At 43.7% G+C, this 27368-nt stretch overlaps 1 protein-coding gene across 4 annotated transcripts in view; it reads right to left on the minus strand.

The window, feature by feature from the left end:
• Positions 1–7986: 7986 nt before the first annotated feature.
• Positions 7987–27368, minus strand: part of LOC109471711 (D-glucuronyl C5-epimerase-like) — a 61147-nt gene continuing 41765 nt past the window's right edge. For 3 of the 4 annotated variants that reach the window (XM_019771054.1, XM_019771055.1, XM_019771056.1), the window contains 4 exons: positions 17941–17989; positions 17285–17801; positions 13059–13292; positions 7987–9095 (listed from right to left, as the gene is read on the minus strand). In XM_019771054.1, the coding sequence (XP_019626613.1) occupies positions 8056–9095; positions 13059–13292; positions 17285–17801; positions 17941–17973 (1824 nt within the window). In that variant the 5' untranslated portion in view covers positions 17974–17989 and the 3' untranslated portion in view covers positions 7987–8055. Of the gene's footprint in view, positions 9096–13058; positions 13293–17284; positions 17851–17940; positions 17990–27368 lie in introns of all 4 variants that reach the window. The other variant, XM_019771053.1, reaches the window with a different exon arrangement.

The following is a 27368-nucleotide window of genomic DNA, read 5'->3' on the forward strand; positions in this document are numbered from 1 at the left end:
TATTTACACTAACCCTAACCCTAACCCTAACCCTAACCCTAACCCTAACCCTAACCCTAACCCAAACCCTAACCCTAACCCTAACCCTAACCCTAACCCTAAACCCTAACCCTAACCCTAACCCTAACCCTAACCCTAACCCTAACCCTAAACCCTAACCCCAACCCCTAACCCTAACCCTAACCCCAAACCCAACCCCAACCCCTAACCCTAACCCTAACCCTAAACCCAACCCCAACCCCAACCCAAACCCTAACCCTAACCCTAACCCCTAACCCTAACCCTAACCTAACCCTAACCCTAACCTAACCCTAACCCTAACCCTAACCCTAACCCTAACCCTAACCCTAACCCTAACCCCAACCCCAACCCAAACCCTAACCCTAACCCTAACCCCTAACCCCTAACCCTAACCCTACTCAAGACGCTGCTGTCTACCATAACCCTACTCAAGACGCTGCTGCCTGCCATAACCCTACTCAAGACGCTGCTGTCTACCATAACCCTACTCAAGACGCTGATGTCTGCCATAACCCTACTCAACACGCTGCTGCCTACTATAACGCTACTCAAGACGCTGCTGTCTGCCATAACCCTTCTCAAGATGCTGCTGTCTGCCTTAACCCTTCTCAAGACGCTGCTGTCAGCCATAACCCTACTCAAGACGCTGCTGTCTGCCAAAACCATACTCAAGACGCTGCTGCCCAACGCTGAGAACATGACCAACAATGTTAGCCGTAGCAATTGGTTTGTTATAATCAGTAGGGAGCTGCTGCCACGCCGCGTGCCTGCGCTGCAAAGCTGCTGTCATGCAGAGGGGTAGGTATAAATGCAAGAGCTTCTTTGACTATTGGCATGAGGAGAAAAAGCACATGTTAATACAGCATGCAGTTTCTCAATGGCTAACCTATACATAATGTTAGCTATAATGTTAGTACTACAACTAGAGCTACAGCTATGTCTAGGATTTGGTCCAAGCCAAGCAGCTACCAGGTTTTAAGGCCTGGCAGTGAGGGAGGTAGTGAATGTCCAGCTCCTAAGCCATAATGGACATTCCCTTGCCGCTGACTTGAACCCTAACCCCCCAAGGATACAGGAAGGTTGGTGATGGTGAATGCAGGTTAGTATAACAAATAACAAAGCTGCTCACCTGGGTATCTAGGTACATGAACAACAGAAGTCCTCTTGCTGATCATAAGGCCAGGCTAAAGAACTTCCTTTTCAACAGAACTTATAATGTCTGACTCAGTGAAGTCCTTTGGCCTGACATGAGCTAAAAGTTTGGTGTGCCTTGTGACTATGCAAATGTTGGAAACTAAATGTGCCATGAGAACCAGATTACTTTTCTGAAAATTACCCATTGATATATAAAAAGGATCTAAAAGCTCTAGTATATTTTTTATAAACAAAAAATTACTTAAACTTTCAATTTAGTACTTGAAAGTTAAAGTAATTACATTTTGACAACTATGTCGCCGCTCTACTCCAGTTAACGTGACTTGTAGGAAGTCTAAAGGGGGACTCCACTTTTCCTTGCGTAAAGTTGAAGTCCCGCAAACTTTATTCAGGAGTTTTTCAGTATCTATTTAAAATCTTTATCCAAAATAAACACTTTATCTAATGTGTGTATCCGCTGTGGTGCCTTCTGGTGTCGTCTTCTGGACTTTACCTAGCTATTTTAAATTCCACTTACAGTCATATAAACTTCTCGTACGTACATTGCAAGACTGGTGCATAGTTACATCATTGCATGTCCATTCTATCACTTACAAAATGGACTAGGAAAGTCGACTGCAATTTAAATCTAATACAGCTTTTGATGCCTGACTTCCAAATCATCAATAACTATTCATCTGCAGATCTATTATACTGCTATCTCTCTGACTACAGCAATCTTGGATCAAGTGTGTGTGTCTTACAGATCTACATATTGCAATGCTATGCTAGAACCCCTGTACTTTTAGTCAATGTTATCAAAGATCAACACAAGGCACTTTTATTAAAATATGTCCAAAATGTTCCCTACGTTTAACTTAGTAACTGTAAATTCCCCATTAAAGTACGCACATTTTTAACACTCAAAAAGTGTCTGGTAATCACTGAAGTATGAAACAATTGAACAAGTAAAAAGTTTGTATTGTTACAAAAGACTGGTTGCCAAATAGTGAAACATTCTAAGCTGCATGATTATACAGCAAAGACATCTATAGAAGTCATTGAGAAACAGCATGAATTTGAATTTATTCTGTTCATATTTTGTTCAAGGTTGGAGAGGGAATAAGTTTTCTCAGCTTTAGGTCAGAATTGTCTCTCAACAGCCCAAATATGCCTGGTGCGTACTTCAAATGGGAATTTACAGTATTGCAAGAAACCACACTGACCTGTTTGACAAGCTGTCTTCTTTTCTTGAGCTTGCTTGCTTCAAAGTAAACTGGAAACCGTGACATCGGCCAAAAGGATGATCTGTAAAAAAAATGGAGGAAAAACATAAGTATATTTTAAATATGAATTTATGGCATTGCAATGAACCAAAGTATTATACTAACCTGTATCATGTATTTAGTTAGGTATAAGCAAGTTAAAAAAACTCAACATGAATTAGAACATGTTAATGCATGTGAAACAAAACCGATGAATTTGCAACGTTAGAAAAATTTCCTCGGGAAAGGTCCGTGAGTCCGGCTCCATCCAGGCGGGGACCTCGCCAAATTTCGCCGAAAACATAAGGTTGAACGCTACGGTACGGAGTCTGTCATGCTAATTTTTCTGTAAGATTCCGAAAAATCAGCCCAGATAAAAGACATTGGCGCTACTAAATTCAGCTACGCTTTTCTCGACAATCGTGAGGAAAATCTGTGAGAACACAACACTTCTGAGACAACTTTTGGTGCATACTTACCACGCGTACGTACTAAAGTCTGAGGTAAGGGCGATGATTGACAGCTCAGTCAGACGGTCAGTCGTCATCGTCCCAAAATCTAAAAAAAAAATCAACTTCCTTGAGGATTTATAAAATAATTTCAGGAAATATGTCAAGCTCAACTCTATTAAGATTGTAACTATCGTAACTGGTCCCCAACCCTCGGCCAGTACCGGGTCTGGCTACACACGTACACGGGACCCCGCACCTGTTTCACCGGGCCCAACACGTGAGACCGATCGCTACTCAATATTTCAACATTTTCCCGATAAAAACTACAAAAATAAACATGAAAGTGGTACTACTAGATGTAACAATATTTCATCTCCTAATTGTGGGGTAAAATTGCTGAGAACATAACAATTAAATGCAACTGCTGACACAACATGTACACTTGCCACGTGCTGACACGAGCGATGATTGACAGCTCAGTCAGACGGTCAGCCGCCGTCATTTTTCAACATTTTCTCGATAAATTCTGAGGAAAAATATGCTAAAACCGACCTAAAAGTGATGCTGCTAGATGTCACAACATTTTATATAATGATTCTGAGGTAAATATCGGATGGAAAATCAAATTGTCACGAAATTTTGACGGACGCAAGTGCCCCGTGTCATGCTTTCCAACTAAACGGGACAACCCGCCCGTTTCCCAGGGACACCTACGTGAGACCGCTACTCAACATTTCCCAAATTTTCCCTATAAAATCTGCTAAAACTAAGCTGAAAGTGATACTGCTAGATGTCACAACATTTTATCTGAAGATTCTGAGGTAAACATCCGGTGGAAAATTAATTCTTCTTCAAATTTTGACCGACAATATCTATTATGCCCCATTCTAAAACTGAAGTTAACGCCAAAGTTCCTGTCACTGAGTAAGCAATTCTAAAACTGAAGTTAACGCCAAAGTTCCTGTCAGAAATGCCTTAAAAACAAGCGAAAATAAGCCAGGACACACGACATATTGCTGTATGTACTCTATACCAGGTAATACACGAGTAAAACATGAAATTCTACGGCAGAAAATTGTAAATTCTTACCTCAATGCTGATGCACGACTAGCGCTAGCGGCTGTCACCTCCGGAATGTGAACTCTGGCGGGAAAACTTGTATGCAATAGAACGTGGATGGTGATTGGTCTGTCGTACGTGGATGGTGATTGGTGCGTCGGAGTTTGGACTATTACATTTTGCTTTCAGGTGAAGTCCAACAAACAATGTTTTTACGTTATTGCCATTTGACGGTATTTTCAGAATATTTGAATTGAAATACATACAATAATCATACAATATTATATATTTTTGAGATAGACATTTCATACCTTTGTTTGTCAAGTAAAAGTATAGTATAGATAGTACACCCCGGCAATCTGCTTAATTTAGGATTCTGTATGTACGCACATATGGAAATATTAATCTATTGCAGTGTAACGTATATTATTATTTCTCGAAAATGAATAGCTAAGATATTGGATACTAGTATCAAATGTGATGTTGTCCAAAAATGTTTGAGTTTTATGGCGTGTCTAATTTTCGCTGGTGGGGGGGGGGAAGAAGGAGATGTTTTAAAACTATTGGCATTTTATGGAGACTTTTAGAGAAACAATCATCATCTGTTCAGGCTTAATCCGTTCACGGAACTGTGATGACCACGTTACAGTTCATTTCTTATCGGTAGAGTGAATCCATCCATCCGTCCACCCCCAGTTTAGAATAGTATAGTCGATAGAAGAAAACAGAAATAAATAAAATATATTAAGGTAAAACACACGCAAGTAACGCTACATTTGAAGCACAAAGTTGCAGTTCTATTTTTGTTTATTATTTTGTTTTTCACAGTGAGAAGACAATTCCTTACAAAAGGCAGGTATTAATAAAACTAAAGTTCGTATCCTGATGATAGTTCCTAGCTGCAAAATAATTACATGTAATACTGTAAACATTTGTATCTTTTTAATAGTTCCGGACGGGCTGGCAAATTTCAGTCATTATTTAATATTGTACTAATACAGAATACTTCACCAAAATAGTACCAAGAGTGTCTTGTTATCAGTGATATGGAAAATATGGGAAACAGATTTTCTGGTTTCCAAGAAAGAAACTTTACAATTGCTGAAATAACTTTTAGAATTGTAAGTTGCTTGTGTTCTGACATGGGGGGTGTTGGAGTGGCAGTGCTAAGGCTACACCAATTTAATTTGTTGGTTCTTGGATTTTTTCAGAAAAAATATGAAGCGACAGGGCAATAAAAAATAGAAAATATAAAAACACGTCTATATAGGCATCCCCTTATAGCCCCAAATGCTATGATAGGAGCCATGAAGTCAACACAAAAGGCTGGGTTAAAATGTAAACAATGAATTTTGAACTTGAATCAAACCACTGCATTGATAGATGGAAAAAAAATGTAACAACTAGGAAGAAAAGGACTTTTTTCAACTGTTGGGCACAAAATATGAGCATTTTTAGTTGATTCAGAACCAGAATCTTTTCTTTTCTTGCAAATCAGAAAAAATGAAGAGGTGATTCCGAGAGCCAACAAATTAAATTGGTGTGGCCTAATGTTATCTCAGAGATATGAAAGCCGAGCATGTCTTTACTGACATGTAGTTGACATGACTGATAGTCTGTTGTACATAGCAGATCTTTACATGCATAATTACATATAGTCACATTTCCACCGAAGTCAGACCAGAGAAACTTCTACCAGCACTGCCATAGAAACACTGGGCAGGGCTCATGGAAGTCATAGAACAGGAGGAAATCAGAGCTTCTGTTTAAATTATAAAAAACATTTCATGGATCCTTAATTTCCTTTTTTTGGTAAGAAAAAAAGAATTATTCCGAGCAAACCAAATGATCACCATGACGACACACACAGTAGGCATGTACATGCGTTGCCATGGTAAATTGCGGTTTACCCGTTTTCTGTGATCGTGAAAATTTCAGTCTTCCTCGGCTACATAAAATTGCTACATGTACATGTGTTGCACGCACATGTAAAATTGCTACATATGTTGCAGGCATGTGTAAAATTGCTACATATGTTGCATGCATGCATCCAAGTGGTAATAAAAAATACTCCCTCTTGTCTGCCTTTAATTGTCATGCTTTGCTCTAAGCAATGCAAAAAGCTTTGAAAAATAAAATATGGATCAGCTGTAGTTGTACCCTGGCAAAAATTACAGTTTTGTAAGTTCCAACTCACCTTAAGGCCACACTGAGACATTTATACACATCTAAAAGCCTATCATTTAAATTGTTCATACTTCATAATTATATTCTTGAAAAGTCAGTAGCTATATACACTCACAAAAACTAGTTCATTCCACATAACATAAGGGCAGAGTCTTTGGTGCGTGACGGGTGGATAAGGCCTCACCAATTTACTTCCTTGGTTCCAGGACGACTCGAGGTGAACATTTAACAAGCTGACATTGTAAAGACATCGTAAAGCAGACAGCAGGAGGAGAGTTGGATCTTCTGTCCGTAAAACTGCCCAGAGGAATAAACCTGGTCCTCAGGCACGGATGTCAGGCTGTTGTTTATCATATTTTGTTTACAATCCAAGAACCAACAAATTACATTGACGTGGCCCTCGGCAGACAAACTAACTCTTCAGGCACCACCAGTTTCTGGCTTTTCACCTAATGTATGAATAATTAATTGTCAAGTTAAAACAACCTTGTTCTATTTTACAGGCTGAAATTTTGTACATCAAATTTTGAAATACAAACTTCCTAATATGGCTACTTGGATCTTGGCTTGACAAGAGTTTACTTGTATCTTTCCAAATTCCACACAAAAATAACCTCACAAATGTTTGCAAAGCATCTCTTTTCATCACAGTAACTCTGCACCGAAGCTCCACTTGCACCAAACAGTAGTTTATACATCAACAGTAAATTTTTTCCCTCTGAAACCCTTTATATGCATATTTACAGCCAACCTTTGCTTTATTATTAGAATATTACAAACTTATGAGGCACCGCATCCACTAGACCCTACTCCACTCAGGAAGGCCAACCAACAATCATTATATTCTGGGCAAAGGAATTTCATTGACATACTTTTAAATCATGGAACATAATTCATTGGACCAAGTCACACACATTGTACTTTGTTTGATGGTCTCCGTGTGTGGAAAGGGTCTCTCATTCATCCTTACAGCTATAATAACTTCATAAACTTGACTTCTCAGAACTTCAAAAGCTCTACATGTAGAAGCTTACAAAAACAAAATTAATGGTGTTTAAGAACAATTGCGAGAATCAAATCAAATCTACAGAGGCAGGAAAGTAAGTTCATTTTTTACCACAACAAAATTATTTTTTATAATTTTCAGGCCAAGATATTTCCTGCACTTCCAATGGTCCAGTAAATTGATGCACTGACCAATGACAAGTTTCATAAGTCACCAATGTGATTGGTCAATTCAAAATTATGATTAACCAATTACAGAAAAGTCTTAAACTACGGAACAAAACCAACCAATATTCCTTCCTATTTTGAATACAGCTTTTTACACCAGATAAGATGTCAGCTTGTTCGCTTTCTGTGATTCATCTTCGATAGAATGAATCTCAAGAGAATATTAAAAGGAATGTTACTGGCAGCATAGTTACAATCCAAACTCCACCTGTTTTACCTAGCAAGCAAACTTTTGCAACATTCAAACCCATCAGCGAATTTTCAGTAACAAAAGGAACTTCTACAAGGCCTTAAAAAGCTGTTATTTGCTATTCTTAAACTTAAGTCACGGTGCCTTTAAACATCAATTTTTGTCATTGCTTTATAGTAACATCAATTTTTACCATCATTTCAAAGAAACATGTAAATATAACATAACTCAAAATGTAGACTCTAGAAAAATGTCTTGCTTGAAATGTAACACTATGTCCACAGATAGCTCTTTTCTTATTTGATACAAATATAACATTCTGTACAAGTGCTGGTGCTAGTTGTGCTAGGCCTTTCTGCTACGAGGCTACATGTAGTTGTGCTTGGCCCGCGTGCCATCAGTCTAGATGTGCTAAGCCCCCTGCTGAAGTCTAGAGGTAGCCCCTGCTGCAGGGCTAGTTGTGCTAGGCCCTCCAGCTGAAGTTTTAGTTGTGCTTGGCCTTCCTGCTGCAGATCTAGTTGTGCTTGGCCCTCCTGCCCTTGGTGTAGCCCACCCAGCGTTTCAGGGTCCCAGCGAGGACTGGGTCAGGGTCGATGGACACCAGCAGCTGCAGCAGGTTGACGTGAGTGGTGTGGTAGTCCCAGCGCGCAATGTTCGGGGCAATGCCCAGCATGAAGTGTCTCAAGTCGTACACGGTGCCTGCGCCCGTGTCGTACAGCGGCATGAGAGCCTTCAGCGAGCGCATGCCTTCCTGGTACAGCTGTGCAGCCTCCTTCCCCTCCTCCCCGGGCGCGGTTTGCTGCAGGTCGTACAGACCGATCAGCGAGTAGATGAACCCGTTCAGCACGAAGCTGCTTGGTGTGGTGGGGTACTCCTCGTACCACCGGTGCTGCCCCATGAACACGGCCAGGACGCCGCCCTTCTCAGACGGCACGCGGAACGGCTTGGTGGCGCGCAGGGCGGCATCGAGGTACCGCCTGTGGCGAGTCCTGGTGTAGGCGCGCGTGAGTGTGGACATGGCCTGGCCCTGCGCCATGGCGGAGTACCAGCCCGGAGGCAGCTCCTGCATCCCGTCCACGAGCTTACGGACAACGTTTATCGGCCACCCGCCAGCGTCGTCCTGGTTACGCACAAACCAATCAGCAGCGTCGAAGAACTGCGGGATATGGGAGGACGTTGCCATGGTGATGTTACTGATCCTCCCCGCTCCCTGGAGGATGACCTTTGACACCCTCTTGATGGTGATTTTTGTCTTCTTGACGGACTTGCTGTTGGAGAGGCCGACACCTTTCCTGAGGTCACACAGCAGGTCCCTGGTGATCAGGCTCCAGTCTGGCCTGGGCCCGATGCCGTAGTAAATGTTGGTGCCTTTCGCAGAGATGAGGTCCGTGCCGGACGTGTAGTGCAGGATGTACTGCTTCTTGTAGGACGTGTCCACCACCACAGACACGTTGGAGAGCACGGCCGACGGGGAAAACTTCACGTGGAAGGACAGGATCTGGTCTGACGTGGCTCCCAGCATCAGGGTGGGGCCGAAACCTGCAGGCAGCACGTCTGCAACACACAAACAGGTGTCAGGTTACACACACAGGTGTCAGGTTACATGGACAGGTGTCAGGTTACATGGATAGACATATGTAATACACACAGGACATCTAAAATCAAGGAACCTCCTTGCTGAAAGTAAAGCTAACTTAAAGGCAAGTTAACGCTAATGAATCAATTAGCTCCAGTTTGAGGAGCTTTTAAATGTTGTCTGGTGGATCCAGACACTCAGGTTAGACCTCAGTTACATCTTATTTCTCCGTAGGTAAGACAAGTTACACTGTCTTACAACATGTAGGATTACAGAAATGCTGGAACTTTGCCGGTTTGCTTTCCTCTTTCTGTGAAGATATCTGGTGCTGAGCCTTCTGGAACTTTTTCTATTTAACTTTCCTTATAAAATACCAAGTGTACATTTAAGGTTTTCCTGGCCAGAATGTGTACATGTATGCACCAGAGAAAACCCTCTCAAACTCCCATACAATAGCTGATCACTCCAGCTTGCTGTAGGAAGGAAGGATCTGTATACAGAAGTACAGTACTGAGCTTAGTGGGAATGGATTGGACTAGCACTAATTAACAAGGCAAACTAATTAGCCAGCAGCGGTTGTTAGAAGGTGCAGTGGGACCTCGTTATTGTTGACAAATATCATTTTCACAGTTGGGACTGTCAAAAGGCCAAACCCACACCACATCAATTTGTGTCAGTTCTTGGGCTTAAAAACTAAAAAATTGAGCTTCTTCTTCTTTGGATTATGATCAGCCTGACATTCACATGCTTGTGTGCTGGAAGCATGTATTTCCAGCTGCAGTACTCATTTCTCTGTTAGGGGGTGCTGCTAGTGTGTACTGCAGAGTTGGCAGGACAGACCTTCATGTAACTTCTGGAATGCCCACAGGGAACAATAGTACAGGGAACTATGGTGTGTATGCTGGCATATATCATATATTACACTTTCCACTGCTGTACAGATACTGTTCTTGGAGCTTATTTTTTTAGGGTACAGTTACTTTAACAAGCTTGGGGTACAGCAGTGTGTGCCTAGGTACAGACTACCTACATGTACAGCAGTGTGAGCCATTTTTCCTCAGTGTGTGTGAGCCATTTTTCCTCAGTGTGTGTGAGCCATTTTTCCTCAGTGTGTGTGAGCCATTTTTCCTCAGTGTGTGTGAGCCTAGGTACAGACTACCTACATGTACAGCAGTGTGAGCCATTTTTCCTCAGACAGGTTCGTGTTGATCTTCTAGTTCAACACGGGGCTAAAGCAAACTTGACGTTGGCCATCCTTCTAGTTCAACACGACATGGCTAAAGCAAACTTGACATTGGCCATCCTTCTAGTTCAACACGACATGGCTAAAGCAAACTTGACATTGGCCATCCTTCTAGTTCAACACGACATGGCTAAAGCAAACTTGACATTGGCCATCCTTGCACTGAAGCATTTCCTCACCAGGAGCTTCTGAAGGAGCGACAAGATGCCAGGAGAAGGGAGTTTCTCACGTCTGCTGCACTTGGTCCAACAACAAGGAATTAGGAGGCTCAGGAAGGACTCACAGCTCAGGTTACTGCAGGAAGGACTGATTCTTACAGCACAGCTCAGGTTACTGCAGGAAGGACTGATTCTTACAGCACAGCTCAGGTTACTGCAGGAAGGACTGATTCTTACAGCACAGCTCAGGTTACTGCAGGAAGGACTGATTCTTACAGCACCACATCAAAGTTAGCGGTCTGCCCTGAGATTAGGCACCACTCTTCAGCAAGCCTGAAGGTCAAGATCACCAGCCTCGGCCTTGGCACTTGTAACTGGATACACAAGTGGGAGCTACCATTCAGGAAGTGGGTCTGCACTTGTAAGTTGCTACTTTTTGCTTCCAGGTGACTCTGGCTGCATGTCTTCTGTCCTGTCTTACTCTTTTACTTATCAAGGTAGCAAAACTAGAAATATGCTGAATAAGGTAATCCGTATGATACTGCCCTACATTAGCATAGTTGGGCACAGCAGAGGAACAAGCCCCAAGATGAGTCTGTTATGTTGCACAGGGCCTGTTTCAGCAGAGGTGGGGAATGGCAACCTTTCTGCTGACTCCTGTGACATCAGGGAGTCTCTCTTGGACCAGTTTTCACCAGATAATCAGGCAGATTTCTGTCTGCAGCTGAGAGCAGCTGTAAATTGCCTTACAAAGGTCGTAGCCGTGTTTGCATGGATGGAGACAGTCTGCAAAGTTCAGGGTTCTGTGTGTAAAGGCCACTAAGCCAGCTGCAAACAGCCTCCACATAACCCAAGCCAAGACGTCGCTGTCTGCCACAGGTAGAAGTTACACTGGGAGGGTTTCGTAAACTGTGTTCGCCTGGATGGAGACAGCCTGGCAAAGTTCAGGGTTCTGTGTGTGAAGGCCACGGAGCCAGCTGTGCCGAGAGAACAACCGGAACTCAGCTGGCACAAACTGCCATGGACTCAACTTCAGGCAGTCTTTCTCAGTTGGAAAATTACAGGCTCATTTCCTCAAGGAATTGTTGACTGTTGTTGTTTACTATTTACATAACACACAATCTAGAATAAATTTTGTTTGTTCACAATTTGGGCTGATGCAGGGCCACACAAGTTATCTGGCCCGTATGACCCGCTACTACGGTCACGTGTCTCTAACCTCACGTAGACAGGTCCATTCCGTGAATGAACAAGGTTGAAGTCAGCCAAAAATTTGTCCAAATTCATTCCAGTGTTGGAAGGAAAGTTTAGTCTTTATTTCATAGAAGTGAATCCATCTGTGAATCCATCTGCTGAATCTCATGGTTTAGTGGCATTTAGGGATGCACAACAATCTAATGTAAGACATCCGCACACTTGAGTAACTCCCAGGGGAACACTGAGTAAGAGATTGAGAACAAGTGACTTCAGAACAGTTTCCCATCACAAGGGCTCCTTCTGAGCTCTCTCCTGCTACATTCCTGCCAGCTGCGGGCTAATATTAGTTAGTAATAAACTCACAAAGTGCCCACAATAATTGCAGGTCAACAGGAGGTCGGCTAGCCCGCTTGTCTGTCAGACGATCTGATGGAAGGTTGATAAAGTTGATGGGACTTGGAGCCAGGCTGAGAGCTGTGGAGCCGGACTGGCTAAGGAAAAACTGGGCTGGAAATACTGCGCTGATGCTGGTAACAGTCCAAACTACCTGCACCAGACAGGTAGGGTTAAGGTTAGGTACAGGAACAGGTGTGTTCTGGTTGTTCTCACCTGTGTTGTGTGGGTTAGGGTTAAGGTAAAGTCTGTGTGCTAACCTGTGTTGTGAGAGTTTAGAGGTTAATGTTCTCACCTGTGTGAAACTGCAGCACCCTGCAGCTGCAGCCCTTGGGTGGGTTAGGGTTAAGGCTTAGCACCTGTGCTGTGTGAGTTAGGGTTAAGGTTAGGTACAGGAACAGGAACAGGTGTGTTAATGTTCTCACCTGTGTGGAACTGCAGCACCCTACAGCTGCAGCCCTTGGGTGGGTTAGGGTTAAGGTAAAGTTTGTGTGCTAACCTGTGTTGTAAGGTTGTAGGGAGCTACATGTAAGTAAGGTTAAGGTTGTTCTCACCTGTATGAAACTGCAGCACCCTACAGCTGCAGCCCTTGGGTGGGTTAGGGTTAAGGCTTTACTGTGTTGTAAGGTTGTAGTGGGTGTAGTGAGGTAAGGTTTAGGGTTACTAGGTTCTCACCTGTGTGGAACTGCAGCACCCTGCAGCTGCAGCCCTTGGGTGGGTTAGGGTTAAGGTTTAGCTCGGTAAGGTTAGGTACAGGAACAGGTGTGTTCTGGTTGTTCTCACCTGTGTTGTGTGGGTTAGGGTTAAGGTAAAGTCTGTGTGCTGTTTTGTGAGAGTTTAGAGGTTAATGTTCTCACCTGTGTGAAACTGCAGCACCCTACAGCTGCAGCCCTTGGGTGGGTTAGGGTTAAGGTTAGGTACAGGAACAGGTGTGTTAAGGTTGTTCTCACCTGTGTGAAACTGCAGCACCCTGCAGCTGCAGCCCTTGTCCGTGACTGACTCCACCTGCGCTTGTTTCCCCGGGACGTCCCACCTGGTCCCCACCTGCCCGTCTCCCCGCTCAAACACCGTCACACGCGGCTCCTTCTCGGTCAGATTCTTACTGAAGTGGCTCAGCCCAAACTGCGCGATCTGGATAGGGTAGAAGTACGGGTCGGGGCCCCACTGGGTCGATACAGGAACTCCTAAACAAACAAACAAACAAACAATCAAACATTAGCCCAAACTGGGCGACCTGGATAGGGTAGAAGTACGAGTCTGGGCCCCACTGGGTTGACACCGGAACCACTAAACAAACAAACAAACAAACAGGACTGGGTCGACATGGGAACAAGTTGCCTGATATTTGCAGCTGACTTTGCCTGCTACATGTGTATTTGTGCTTGTAGCTGATTTGCCTGATATATTATAGCCCAGACTGTGTTGCGAACAGTTCTGGTAACCCTTGGCTTAGATGTAAAACAGCGAAGCAGCCCTTTTCTTTATCATTCCAAGAAATCTACAGACTCCAACCGAGTTGAGATCCATAAAAGATGAGTTATGATGAAGTATTCACAATAAAACAAAAATCCATAACGCCGTGTTTCCTACAGAAAGAACACGGTAAATATCCAATAAATCCATGGCTCTGCTGCCTTCTCTAGGGCTGTAATACATCAGGCTATTCTGCAGTAAAATACAGACATGGTAGCAACAAAGATCGAAGGACTAGAGTTCCATGTACCTAACTCATAAACCCAGACACAGTCACAGTCATGTACCACTAATGTTGGGGCAAAGCTGTACTCTCTGCACATTTATCACCGATAAATTTAATGTCCTGGAGTTTTCGTAGGACCTCACGAAATACAATGTTTCATTTCTGTCTACATTTTACACAAATCACAGTTTCATATGCATGTGAGCACTCTGTATGAGGACTGGTACATGTAGGTACATAGGTGGGTAGTACGTAGGCTCCGTGTGAATTTTAGCTGCTTAGGCCACATTATTTAATTTGTTGGTTCATGGATTTTTTTCTGATTTGCAAAAAAAAAATGAAAACATTTCAGCCTCTGAATCAACTCCAAAATGCTCATATTTTGTTAAAGGAGGTCCCTTCTCTACAGAGTTGTTACAGTTTTTCCATCTATCAATGCAGTAGTTTGATTAAAGGTTTTAAATTTATAAATATTAATTAATGTCTGAATTGCAAATTAGCCCCAGGCTGATATGTTGACTTAATGGCTTCTATCATGCCATTTGGGGCTATCATGATCCCTTGGTCTGTTTTTATTTTTATTTATTTATTTTTTTGTCGCTTGAATACTTTTTCTGAAAAAATCCGGGAACCAACAAATGAAATTGGTGTGGCCTTAGTTTGTTATCGGCGTGTTTCAGCTGGTTTAATCCTGGCAGCCTCCCACGGCTCTGTGCGAGTTAATTGTCCGTAGCATCGTCTAGATAATCCTCACAAAGAACCAACTACAGCAGCGCGGCACACAGAAACAGGAGGCAGAATAACTCTCCTTTGTACTAGACTAAGTACAATGTGATAATGTAGGTGCACGATGTGATAATGTAGGTGCACGATGTGATAATGTAGGTGCACGATGTGATAATGTAGGTGCACGATGTGATAATGTAGGTGCACGATGTGATAATGTAGGTGCACGATGTGATAATGTAGGTGCAGTGTCTTTTATTAAGGCTGTTGGGACTCTTCCCCTGGTGAACATAATTACTACGTGTCCATTCAGGTACATGTAAGGTCCCTTCGAGCAGGGCTCAAAATTCATTTTTATGAATAGGTGCACCCAACCTAGAACATTGAGTGCACAACATTTTTTCGGTGCACCATATAAAATAAAATAAGTAGAACGTCAGCAAATAGTATAATTATGTTTCAGGTTTACAGAAAAGTCGACCTAAGAATACGCTATTAATAGATTATTACTGTTACTCCATGTCAGTATTTGGTAATGTGGGGTTTTTAGGCTTGTAATATTATGTAACAGCAGAGTTGATACATCAGGTCCCCCAAACATTATACAATTACTATAATTCCACGTCAGTATCTGGTAATGTAGGGTTTTAGGCTTGTTCACACTGGTGTAATATTATGTAACAGCAGAGTTGATATTTCTTGCAGACCAAACGTTAAACAATTACTGTAATTGCTGTGCAGGAGACACATGAAAAGGACATTACATCGGCCGGTTTACGACCTTGAGGCAATCCAGTTTACGGGTTCGGCGGCCGTTTTTACGGGCGGCGTCATTAACTTCCCGGCGTAAAATGGTGATGCACACCCAGACAAGCAGCCTCGCGATGATATGCCAACTATACTGGTAAAAACCTGCATAACTGTGCAAAGGTACGGGAGCATAAATTCCTGCATAACTGTGCAAAGGTGCATAAATTCCTGCATAACTGTGCAAAGGTGCATAAATTCCTGCATAACTGTGCAAAGGTACGGGAGCATAAATTCCTGCATAACTGTGCAAAGGTGCATAAATTCTTGCATAACTGTGCAAAGGTACAGGTGCATAAATTCCTGCATAACTGTGCAAAGGCAAAGGTGCATAAATTCCTGCATAACTGTGCAAAGGTACAGGTGCATAAATTCCTGCATAACTGTGCCAAGATGCATTAATTCCTGCATAACTGTGCCAAGATGCATTAATTCCTGCATAACTGTGCAAAGGTGCATAAATTCCTGCATAACTGTGCAAAGGTACAGGTGCATAAATTCCTGCATAACTGTGCAAAGGTACGGGTGCATAAATTCCTGCATAACTGTGCAAAGGTGCATAAATTCCTGCATAACTGTGCAAAGGTACAGGTGCATAAATTCCTGCACAGATCGCAAAGAAGATGGTCAAACAATGGCTGAAAAACACAGTGGTTCTAAACAGGTGGTAAAACAGCACTGGAGTTGGGTATATCCCTATGGGGGTATACTTTGTTTGACACCGTGTGTAAAATAGTGTATGTTTTTATGCTATATATTTAATTGATTGTGCCTTGCTTGTATATATGTAGAAGAGCTTAGTATTATCACCATGAGAAAACATGCAGGACTGAGATATGCATATTCATAACAATCGTCTATTATATTAAAACTGTAGAGAATTGGGTCCACTGATAAATCCCATGTTTTTGCTTCGTCTCTCCTCAGATATGATGGATTTAATTTGTTAGATTGATGATGTGAGGTTTGTGAGTGATGAGACCCTGGATGGAGATTTATCTGACAGCTGAGCATTGTTTTTGCAAAAATTTCTCTTCTAACTCCCTGACTGGGAGGCTAACAGTCCTGCAGCTAAAGTGATGTTCTGTACAGGCTAACAGGTCTCCTCACATCTCTCCACTAACATGGAACTGACACATCAAGACACACGTGAAGATGTGGAAGTGACACTTAAAGACATGGAACTGACACTTAAAGACAGAATTGCGGACGTGCCGATAATTTTTCAGCCTGCAGCATCACACTTGTCTGTTCTGCTTGGACCTGCAGCGCTGCTAAAAGCACTCAGCAGCAGGAGAAGTGGAGATGCAGGATTACAGGATAAAGGGAGCCTTTAAATATGCATAAGTCTGGCCTAAACTGTAGCAGAGCGACGTTCCTGCCGCCGACACCTGAGATATCCCAGCCTCCCTGTCCGCTGTTTGGGTCATGTATTATAGATGGGAAGGTGAAACATGTAGGTTGGGACTAGGAGGTTTAAATTTGATTTTGGTTGACCTGACTAGGCTGTTGTAGTTATTGTCTTATGGATAGTTACAGTAAGTCAGTCTGCTGTACTATGTCTTCTCCACTGATGGCCTTGACATAGTCTCCATGTCCATGAGCATGTTGGCAGAACGTACTGCGCCTGGGCGACACCCTGATTTTTTATAATTTTTGTTGGATTTTGGTCAGTGTTGCATTCAGAATTTTGCCTATTTGCAAATTTGAATATATGTTTTCCAACATAACATTCGGAAACTACAGACAGGATGTTAACCTTATATAAGCAAAATCGACCTTATATGAGACGTTCTGCTGATGTGCTGTCTTCACGGGTTAGAGGTTACAGGATAGTGTAAGGGTTAGAGGTTACAGGTTAGGGTAAAGGTCACAGGTTACAGGTTAGGGTAAAGGTCACAGGTTACAGGTTAGGGTAAAGGTCACAGGTTACAGGTTACGTACCTTCCACCCCGCTGATGGCCTTGACGCGATCTCGTATCTCGACGTTGTAGTTCTCGAACGACATGAAGATGCCCTCGGGTGAGTACGGGCCGCGCGGCTGGTAGATGCGGGAGTAGCTGTGCTGCCACTCGAACCTGTCGTACCCATCGTACTCAGCAATGTGCCCGTTCACCTCAAAGTACTTCTCCAGGAAGTTAAACGGGACGTAAACCTCCTCGTTCTCCCGGCGGCACTCGATGCTGTACTCATCGTTGATGAGGCACTCGATGGGCTGGTACTTATGTCTGCCGGGCGGCAGCGCGTTGGGGTTGAGCTGGCTGCTGTCGGCCGTCAGGATGCTGAGGTGATGTGGGGGGGCGGCCGCGTTGGGCAGCGCGTCGGGGTTAGGCTTCTCCTGGTCGTAGTAATCCCCCCTCTCTCCATGGGACAGGGCCGGGCGCGCCTGCTCCTCCGGACACTGCCGGCTCCAGAACGTCAGGCTCAGCACACAGAAGATGAACGTCACCAGCCATAGCGCCTTGAAGTTGGTCCTGGAGTTCAGCAGTCTCATGACTCAAACATCAGAACTGTGTAAACACAAACAGTAAACATGTAAACACAAACAGTAAACATGTAAACACAAACAGTAAACACAAACACGTCACCAGCCATATAGCCTTGAAGTTGGTCCTGGAGTTCAGCAGTCTCATGACTCAAACATCAGAACTGTAAGTGTAAATGACAATGACAATAAACTTTAATGCATATTCACGCCCTACATGGGCCAAATGCAATAAGTTAGACAACTGAGGTGCAAGTATATAAGGAACAAGTGTTACCTACAAACACAGTATAAATACAAACACAATAAACATCCAAATTGTAAATACATGTACGAATATATAATCAAACATCAGAAATGGATATACAAACATCAGTCCTGTAAAACAATAATATATCAAACGAGACTGTTCAGTATTTCCTTAAGCAACAGCAAAATTAATTTCCGAAAATAGTTTCATCAGGTTGGTAGAACTTAGGAGACAGGTATTACTTTTAACACAACCAGTAAATTCTCACCTTGCTGACGTTTCGGTTATACATTGGGTAAACGGGACCCACCCTTGGGACTAGATTGGAAGAACACAAGAAGGAAGCTGACAACATGGACACTGTGAAGTACACAAGATCACAGAAAAGACATGCACAAAAAGAAGAAAAGAAATCAGCAGTGACAGATCACATTGCTAGAAACAATTGACTCGGAGGGGGCGAGTCAAAGTAAAGTTATAGACAGAGAAGACAATAGAACCCGCTGGATCAAGGAGGCAGTTTGGATCAGAAAGTCAACCCCTGTAATGAACTGGGACGAGGGGGGGTACAAACTAAGCCACGTTTGGGATTGTGTTCTCGCCGCAAAAGCGCCACCTACATCGGCTACATATAGCGGCGAGATGCAGTACTCCAGTCAAAAGCTCTGAAGAAGGTGTCTGACAGACCCCGAAACGTCAGCAAGGTGAGAATTACCGGTTGTGTAAAAAGAAATACGTGTCTCCTAAGCAAAATTAATGTTTTACCCTTCCGCACTCAGCTCTTAAGTCTCTGAGCATTAATAGTTGATACACAATTTTTTCTCTGCCAGGCCCTGTCTAGAGTAGAGGCTCCACAAACTATCAGACAGCTACAGAGCAGACTGTGAATACAACAAGCTTCTAAACTCTCTTCCTGTATCGCCCTACCCCTCCCTTCCTGTTTCCCCCACTTCTGATGCAGCTTCCTTGAGTTCTGAGAACGGCTAAAACTGACAAGGACACAACCAAGGTACACCCCGGGAACAAGTCACAACAAAAGCATACCCCGGGAACAAGTCACAATGTCATGTGACACTTGAGGACAGCACTCAGGCCCCTGCAAGTTAATTCTGTTTTTGCACATTCCACACTAAAAATACAAAAATGTATAGCAAGAATGAAGATAAAAACAGGGCACAAGGAAAATTACAAATCTCGAAAGTCAACGTTCAGTCCCTGAAAATTATAATGTTACAGTACAGACTTCCTCCTCAAACTCTGTTTCATGTTAATTTTCCAGTTCAAGCAAGAACCAGGAAACTGCTTTGGTCTGGCCTGTGGAGTCGCCATGTCTGGCCTTGTGATGTGAAACTCACACATCTTACATTTTCTGCTTGTGAGTCTGCCCCTGAGAGTGTTGCTCTTTGCAATCATAAGACTCCTTCCCTGCCTTAGAGACAATCATTGAACGACGAATGATGTTTACTGACAGTTTATTGCAGATTTGAGAGGCTGTGAGCCTAAAACAACACTCGGGCCACAAGACCGTAATTTATTCATCCACGGATTAAAATAAAAATAATGCTAAACTGGAAGGAGAACATGAAAACAATCTGGGACACACAGTTTCAGGGTTGGAATGCATTGTGAGTTAGATGAACTGTTTTAATTTTTTTTCATACTCTGTTATCATGACTTATTGCTTAAGTTTTACTGTAAAGCGAGGAAATAAAATGATGTGGCGACAGGCCGGGTAGGGAAGGGCTCAAATATCTGTAGACTTATTATAGATGTGTAGATTTGTACTTACTAGTGTTTTATAACTGTTATAAATGTGTAGATTTGTAGGTACTAGTTTTATAAATGTTATAAATGTATAGATTTGTAGGTACTAGTCTATAGTGCTGTTGTGAGTATGTGAGTCTATGAGTCAGAGTCAGATGAAGTATTATGTGACACAGGGCGAGTAAGTTAAGTAAGCAACACGCCACCATGTTTGCACAGGCAGACCTTCTGACAGATCTGGCATGTCCCATTTAACATCTGATCCAAGCCTGAACAACTCACTCACAGTCAGCCAACAGCAGGGCAGAACTCAAAACAAATGTGTACCTTAGAAGTTATACATTTGCCAATAGAACACTACTGGTAGTAACATCACTAACTAATTAAGTCTTACATGTAGGCACAACTGGGACATACAAAACTAATAAAATACACCAGATTATCTCATACACTGTTCCACCCCATTCCTTAGAGTTAGGCAATAATTATTTTCTCCTGTATTAATTTACATCTTCAGTGCTTCCCTAAAAAGAAAGGATTTAACATAAGATTCTCCCCTTAACTAAAGAAAAAGCATGACATACATGTATCCTGGCAATATGCAGGCCAGCTTCCAAAATACATGACAGCATGGAAGCATACCCATGTGGAGTCAGTACCTCCGGCGCAATAATGTTTGCTTGACACATGCCTCACTACCTCGTCAAATCTCTGCTCTGTGGCAGAATTACCCTCAAAATAACTGCCCAACTATGTTCACCCCAGCACACTGGAGCATAGGGGTGGCCGCTACACTGTCATTCTGGCCACTACACTGTCATTCTGGCCGCTACACTGTCATTCTGGCCGCTACACTGTCATTCTGGCCGCTACACTGTCATTCCGGCCGCTACACTGTCATTCCGGCCGCTACACTGTCATTCTGGCCGCTACACTGTCATTCCGACCGCTACACTGTCATTCTGGCCGCTACACTGTCATTCTGGCCGCTACACTGTCATTCCGACCGCTACACTGTCATTCCGGCCGCTACACTGTCATTCTGGCCGCTACACTGCAGATGAGAACTTGAAAGACAGGCTTGAACTGTATGAATATATATGATATCCCAGAAAGCCTCCAAATGTCTGTTTAAACAAACAGGTTTGAGCCAACTCGGGCATTGTGCTGAGAGCAGTTCTTGTCCTGTGTGATCTCAGTTGATCCATCCAACAGTCGGCGGAACAGTCGGCAAACTTGACAGACCTGCATTTACAGGGCTTACATGTCTGTCCTCCTGTGAGATTACAGGTGATAACAATTGACATTCTGCACACATCACAAACACAAACATCAGCAGTAAAAAAAAATCAGATATCATGGAAAAATATAAACAATTTGACATTTATACATAGCCAAGCAATCCATTATCATGGATCTCATTGTGCATTTCCAGCTTAACCATAACCTTTGATACAGTGTACAAGAAAGCACTAGGGATCCCAGTGACCTTGTGTACAGGACAGCAGTGACTTTGAAACAGGACAGCAGTGACCTTGAAACAGGACAGCAGTGACCAGTGACCTTGTGTACAGGACAGTTATTCCATAGTGAGCTTGTGTCTAACTTCTCCACTTGACAGACAGACCAGTAATGATCAGGGAGGCGTGAAGATGATTCCTGCAGGAGGATTTCCTGCCTTTCAGGGTCATGGGGCAGAGGTCAGGGTCGTGGGGCAAAGGTCAGGGTCGTGGGGCAGAGGTCAGGGTCGTGGGGCAGAGGTCAGGGTTGTGGGGCAGAGGTCAGGGTCATGGGGCAGAGGTCAGGGTCAGGTTGCACTAGGAGGGAGGGGAGAACACTTCTCTTTCCTCTGCTGGGAAACAAGCTTTAGACACGGTGCGGAAAGGGAACTATAAAACCCTGTCCTTGTACACTAACCACCACTGCCAGGGTAGTCAACAACTCTCTTCTCTTCCCCCCAGCTCTGACTCTTGACAAATCCAGCGCTGAAAAGGAGACTGCTAAATGACATGTACGGTGATGTACCTGTAGACATGCACATCAGCACAGCTAAGCTGCCAAACCACCACAATAGCAGCTCATCACTGAAGCAATCAGAACTCACCACCCATTTCTGCACACAGTAAAGCTGTCGCTATGCAGTGTAGGTACAACATTCATGTCCCCACCGTTAAACACAATAAACCTGTCATGTAGGCCACGCTGTGTATACTAAGCTGTTGTGTAGGCGATGCTGTGTATATAACATGTTCCCACCTCTGAACCCTTCCTTGCCACAGCAGCCAGCCTGGTTACTTAGGGTAGACCTGAGTAAAGGCAGAGCTGATTTCATTCCTCCAGATGTACTACTTTATTTCCACATTATGGCAGAGCAGAATAATGTTACCCGAAACCTGCCCTGAACTCTGGGCTTGCCTGCACCCAAGTAATCTAATGTTCCACATTTCTGCAACCTTAGAAGTAAGTCAACCACACTCACTAATAACCCTGTAACTCCAACCACACTCACTAATACAGGGCTCGAAACTAAAGGTGGTCCGATGGCCACTGACCAATAAATACTACACTGGGACAAATAAAAAGGCACTTTGGGACATTTTGGGGACAATTAAAAACTAATCAACAATCGAAATGTCAGCTGTCTTTTTGTCTATCAGGCACACGCCCCAGCTTTTGGATCCAGAAATGTCCCCTGAATTTCCTGTCTACTCTGCAATTATATAGTGCACCTGGGAGTCAGAATGTAAGCAAAATAAAGTTGACTTCAAGTTAAAGTCATACAATACTTTACAAAAACAGGTTGGGACAGTTCATCCTCACTTCAGGACAAATGAGAAATTAAGTTTTGGGACAGTGCTGGGACAATATGAAGTAAAGTTGATTTCGAGGCCTGTAATATTCCTGTAGCTCCAGGCAGCACAATTCAGCAGAAGCGTGACCCCAGGCCTAACCATATTTCCATTTTCTCATGCATGCGAGTTTCATAATTGCCGCAGATCAAATTTTCACAAACTGGCCTCCTGGCCTCCCATGTTTTACCTATCAGGGTTTTGGGCAGCAGCCAAGAATTGCCAGTCAGTGATGTTGCAACAAAATGCATAAAATGTTGCCAAAGCCCAGGAGAAGTGCCACAAACCTGCTGAAGTGGTTTGGGACTTTGCCAGATGTGCGGAAATTATCCAAGGTCACAGTTTTGCAGAACAGGTCTGCATATAGAGTTTTCAATGTGCTACACACGGGAGAAATGCTGAATAAAAGCGGGACTAAAGCATCACAGCTTTTGTCTATTCAGTTACAATGTACAGTTCAGTAGCAGTGGAACTACTAGTCACATCAGTGGCTATAAAAACTAGTGTTACAGTAACTGTTTACACAGACTGGAGACTAGGAGGGAGGAGCAAGTTCTTCCTTCTGCCTGTTATCTAGTACAGTAGCAGGGCAGTGAGGAAAACCCACATCAGTGGCTGTAAGTATGTTACTGTTTACACAGGCTGAAAGTCTGGAGGGAGGGGTGTGTTGTCCCTTCCCCCAGTTACCCAGTACAGTAGCAGTGGGGTGGGGCATGTTGTCCCAGTTACCCAGTACAGTAGCAGTGGGGAGGGGCATGTTGTCCCAGTTACCCAGTACAGTAGCAGGGGGAGGGGCATGTTGTCCCAGTTACCCAGTACAGTAGCAGTGGGGAGGGGCATGTTGTCCCAGTTACCCAGTACAGTAGCAGTGGGGTGGCTGTAAGTGTGTTATTGTTTACACAGGCATTAGGGGCAGGCTGTAGGGTCCATGTGGAGGGCATGTGGGGGGGGGGCAGATGGGGTGGGCTGGTCCATGTGGAGGGCATGTGGGGTGGGGGGTGGATGTAATGATGCAGCAAGTAGGGAGGAGAAGGGGAGGGAAAGTTTCATATGGGGGGGGGGATTAGAGGGAAGAAGGTAAATCTCTCCAAAACATTACAGCAGTTTTCTATAATTATGTGCTATTGAGTGAGTGTGCACTGAAATGTAAAATGCTACTCTGTGAGTCTTTGTGAGAAGACTGGAAAGAACCAAAGAGGAAGAAGGGGGGAGGGGAAGTCATCATAGGTCATTAGGAAGGGATAATATTTCCTTTATTGGGTGATAACGTGAGCTGGGTCTATTTGAACACACTGACTAGCAGAAGAAGGGGAGGGGGATGCAAGTCATTAGAAAGTGATTCAAGTCGTTAGGAAGAGATTCAAGTCAGTGATTTTGAGCCTTTAGTGATTTAGTAATGAACTTGTTGATTGGTTGATTGGATAATCTTGGTCATGATTAATTTGGGCACGAGCAATTCCCAAAATGTAATTAACCAAAGTGAGATGAGTCAAAGATCTCCACAAATAAACATGTAAGACAGAAATAAGGGTACCTTCTTCAAACGACATAACCTTGAATGTTAAGTAAAGATTTTCTTCACACCTGACTGTTCTGCTGTCTTCTAGCTATAATTTCACCAGTCCTGAAGCGGAACTTTCCGACAACCATCACATAATGGAACGCACTCCCCAAACACCTTGTAACACAACAATCTGCTGACACATACAAGACGGGGTTGGCCGTGCACATGGGCCACCCGGCTCACAGATTGCTAGTTACGGCCATGCACCAAACGCACAAATTTATGTACAGTACTGTTCTGTTTTGTTTTATGCACATTTTTATTCGCTGCACCGCACCAGTGGCACTAGCCATGCACACTGGGCGGGATGCCCTAGCCAGGGCTCTGCCCAGTATTGTATAGAATAGAACGCAGGAAGTAACTTGTTACGGCCCAGGCTGAGGCAAAATTGACCCAGACAACTGCTGGCTGCTCATTAAGGGCAATTGTCTTGAAAATGGAGGCATTTCCCCAGGGCAGAGATAGCTTCCCCAGGGCAGAGATAGTACATGTGGCAGCAAACCAACTGATAATTACTGGATAAGCCTTGGGTGTCAGGGGCCAGGAGAGGGTCGGCAGACTTCGCCTCCTTACCCATAATGCTCTGCAGCAAACGTGGGATTATTACTGGATAAGCCTTGGGTGTCAGGGGCCAGGACAGGGTCGGCAGACTTCGCCTCCTTACCCATAATGCTTTTCAATCCTCCTAGTTCCCCAGGCAAAAAGAGCATCACCATGAATGTACTGTGCTGTATACTGTACATCCTTATACCTTACCTTAGGTCCTCCTGTGCCTAAGTACATCATACTGCTGCACATCATACATGTAGAAACACATTGACAGACAGAGTCACAGACAAGCAGTGAGTAACCAACTTTATAATCAAGATAAATCATTGTTTTGACGAGTACATTTCTGATGTTATTAGGTTCTAGTTAAGCATTTTACTTGCTTTAAGTTTTCCTAAGAGCCTTCTAGTTCTACACAGGATCAGCCTGTTCCCTGCAACAGGCAGTACGAATGAAGAATGCTACATGGAAAATGCTACATGAAGAAAGCTACATGAAAGATGCTACACTAGCCAAAGCCAGTGCACTTGTGTATGTGCAACAGCGACACACTTCCATGCTGCAACGGTCCCTCCAAATTTCCCCGATACGATGAAATTACCAGTAATTCCGGCTTGACCCGACTCGAAGAGAACATCGCGTTTTGGCGCGTTCTGTCGATATGACAACTCGTTATTTCTCTATCAACATTGATTCACATCCTGCCTGTTACTTCTGCAATAACCATTAGCTGGGGGGGGGGTGCAGGTTACATGGGGGGGGAGGCTTATATCAGCAGTAACCATGGGGGGGGGGGCAGCTTATCCTCGGAAGACAGGGAACAACAGACGATAAACCGGACAGAGAGTGAGTGTGTGTGTAACCATGGGGGGGGGTAGGTGGTCATCTAATATCAGTGCATGTGTGGTGCAAGTGTAGTGCTTGTATGAGTGCCCATATCAGAGAGTGTACTGTAATGCTTAGGCAACATTTAGGGTGGGAATGTACATGTACATGAAGGTACCGATAAGTCGAAGGCTAGGCTGATGTGTAGTCTGGCCTCTTCTACTACGTACAATATGGCTAACTTACTAATGCTTGATTAAAATCTTCCTGCCCACACTGAAGCTGAGCATTTCCAGCCCAGATTGGGAGGACCCTGCCGTATTTCCAGCCCAGTTTGGGAGGACCCTTCCTTATTTCCAGCCCAGTGTGGGAGGACCCTGCCGTATTTCCAGCCCAGATTGGGAGGACCCTGCCGTATTTCCATCCCAGTGTGGGAGGACCCTGCCGTATTTCCAGCCCAGATTGGGAGGACCCTGCCGTTCACCAGTCATTAATTCTCCACCATCAGTTCTGTAGCAGCACCACTGAAAGCCGATCGATGCCCAGAAATGATACTAGCAGGTCATAATGGGGTGCAGGGCATGATATTGGTTTCTGCTGGCTTTTATTAGCTTTCTAAACATGCTTTATGGCATGATGTGTGCGTGGGCACCTCGCAGGCCAGCCTACCGCCGGGCAATTATCAGGGAAGTCACAGGAAATGGCAAAATGATTCTTACACCAGCAACAGTTACTGGAATATTTTATTTGACATGGTCAGCAATACCTTGCTGAAAAAAGACGGTGTAAGATTTCTTCTGATCTTCCTTAGATAATAACAACACCAATAAGATCATTACAAAGCATCTTAACATCCATGCAAAACTGTAGCTCCTATCAGGAAAGTTCTTTGTCCGTCAGCACCAGGGAAAATCCTGCCTGATCTCAGCACAAATTACATCCTGTCAGCCCCCCCTCAAGGTCACATCAACCCCCGCTCAAGGTCACATCAATCCAACATCCTCACCAAAAGCTTTATCGAACATCGTCTTCCCAAAATGGCCATTTTTCTCCGGGAAGAAATCTTCAAGACTCCGGAGCTGTGAAGTCACAGTAAAGTGTTCTATTGGAGAAACATTTTTCTCTCCTTGCTGGTCCAGATAATGTCAGAATGGGCCTTCATCAGTCAACTTCATTCAGCATCAAAGTCTGGGGATGGGCAGTGCAGGTACATGTATGTTTGTGTAAGGTCCCAGCTCTAACCTGTATATATACATGACGTTGTACAACATATATGATAGAAACTGTCTCCTACAATACACACTCCCATCATGATCATCTCACAATATCACATGAGCTGGCCATAATATATGACCTGATGTTTTAAAAGTGCTGTACTTGTAAGAATGATGCTTTAAAAGTGCCATGGTTGTTGTAAGAAGGAGAGCAGATCATGTAGCACTGGAGCCAGAGGATTTCCCACAGGTCATCACCTGTCTAGACCCACAGGTATTGTTCACAGACAATGGGCTTCACCTGGTGGAAAAGACAACACCTGGAATTAGGCCTAGGAAAAAAACGTTCTGTTTCCTGTTTTCCCGACTGACCCTAGAAAAAACTGCTGACCCTAGCCTTTCTTCTGTGGACCCCTGCAAGGGACATAAATTTTTTTAGCTGATCGACCTCAGAGATCACAAAATTTTTTCAGGACTGAAATAGGAAACACACCATTTTTTTCCTAGGTCTTACCTTGTGGAAAAGAC

This window comes from Branchiostoma belcheri, unplaced genomic scaffold (assembly GCF_001625305.1).
Source record: "Branchiostoma belcheri isolate BF01 breed outbred unplaced genomic scaffold, Haploidv18h27 scaffold255, whole genome shotgun sequence".
In the NCBI taxonomy this organism is placed as follows: Eukaryota; Metazoa; Chordata; class Leptocardii; order Amphioxiformes; family Branchiostomatidae; genus Branchiostoma; species Branchiostoma belcheri.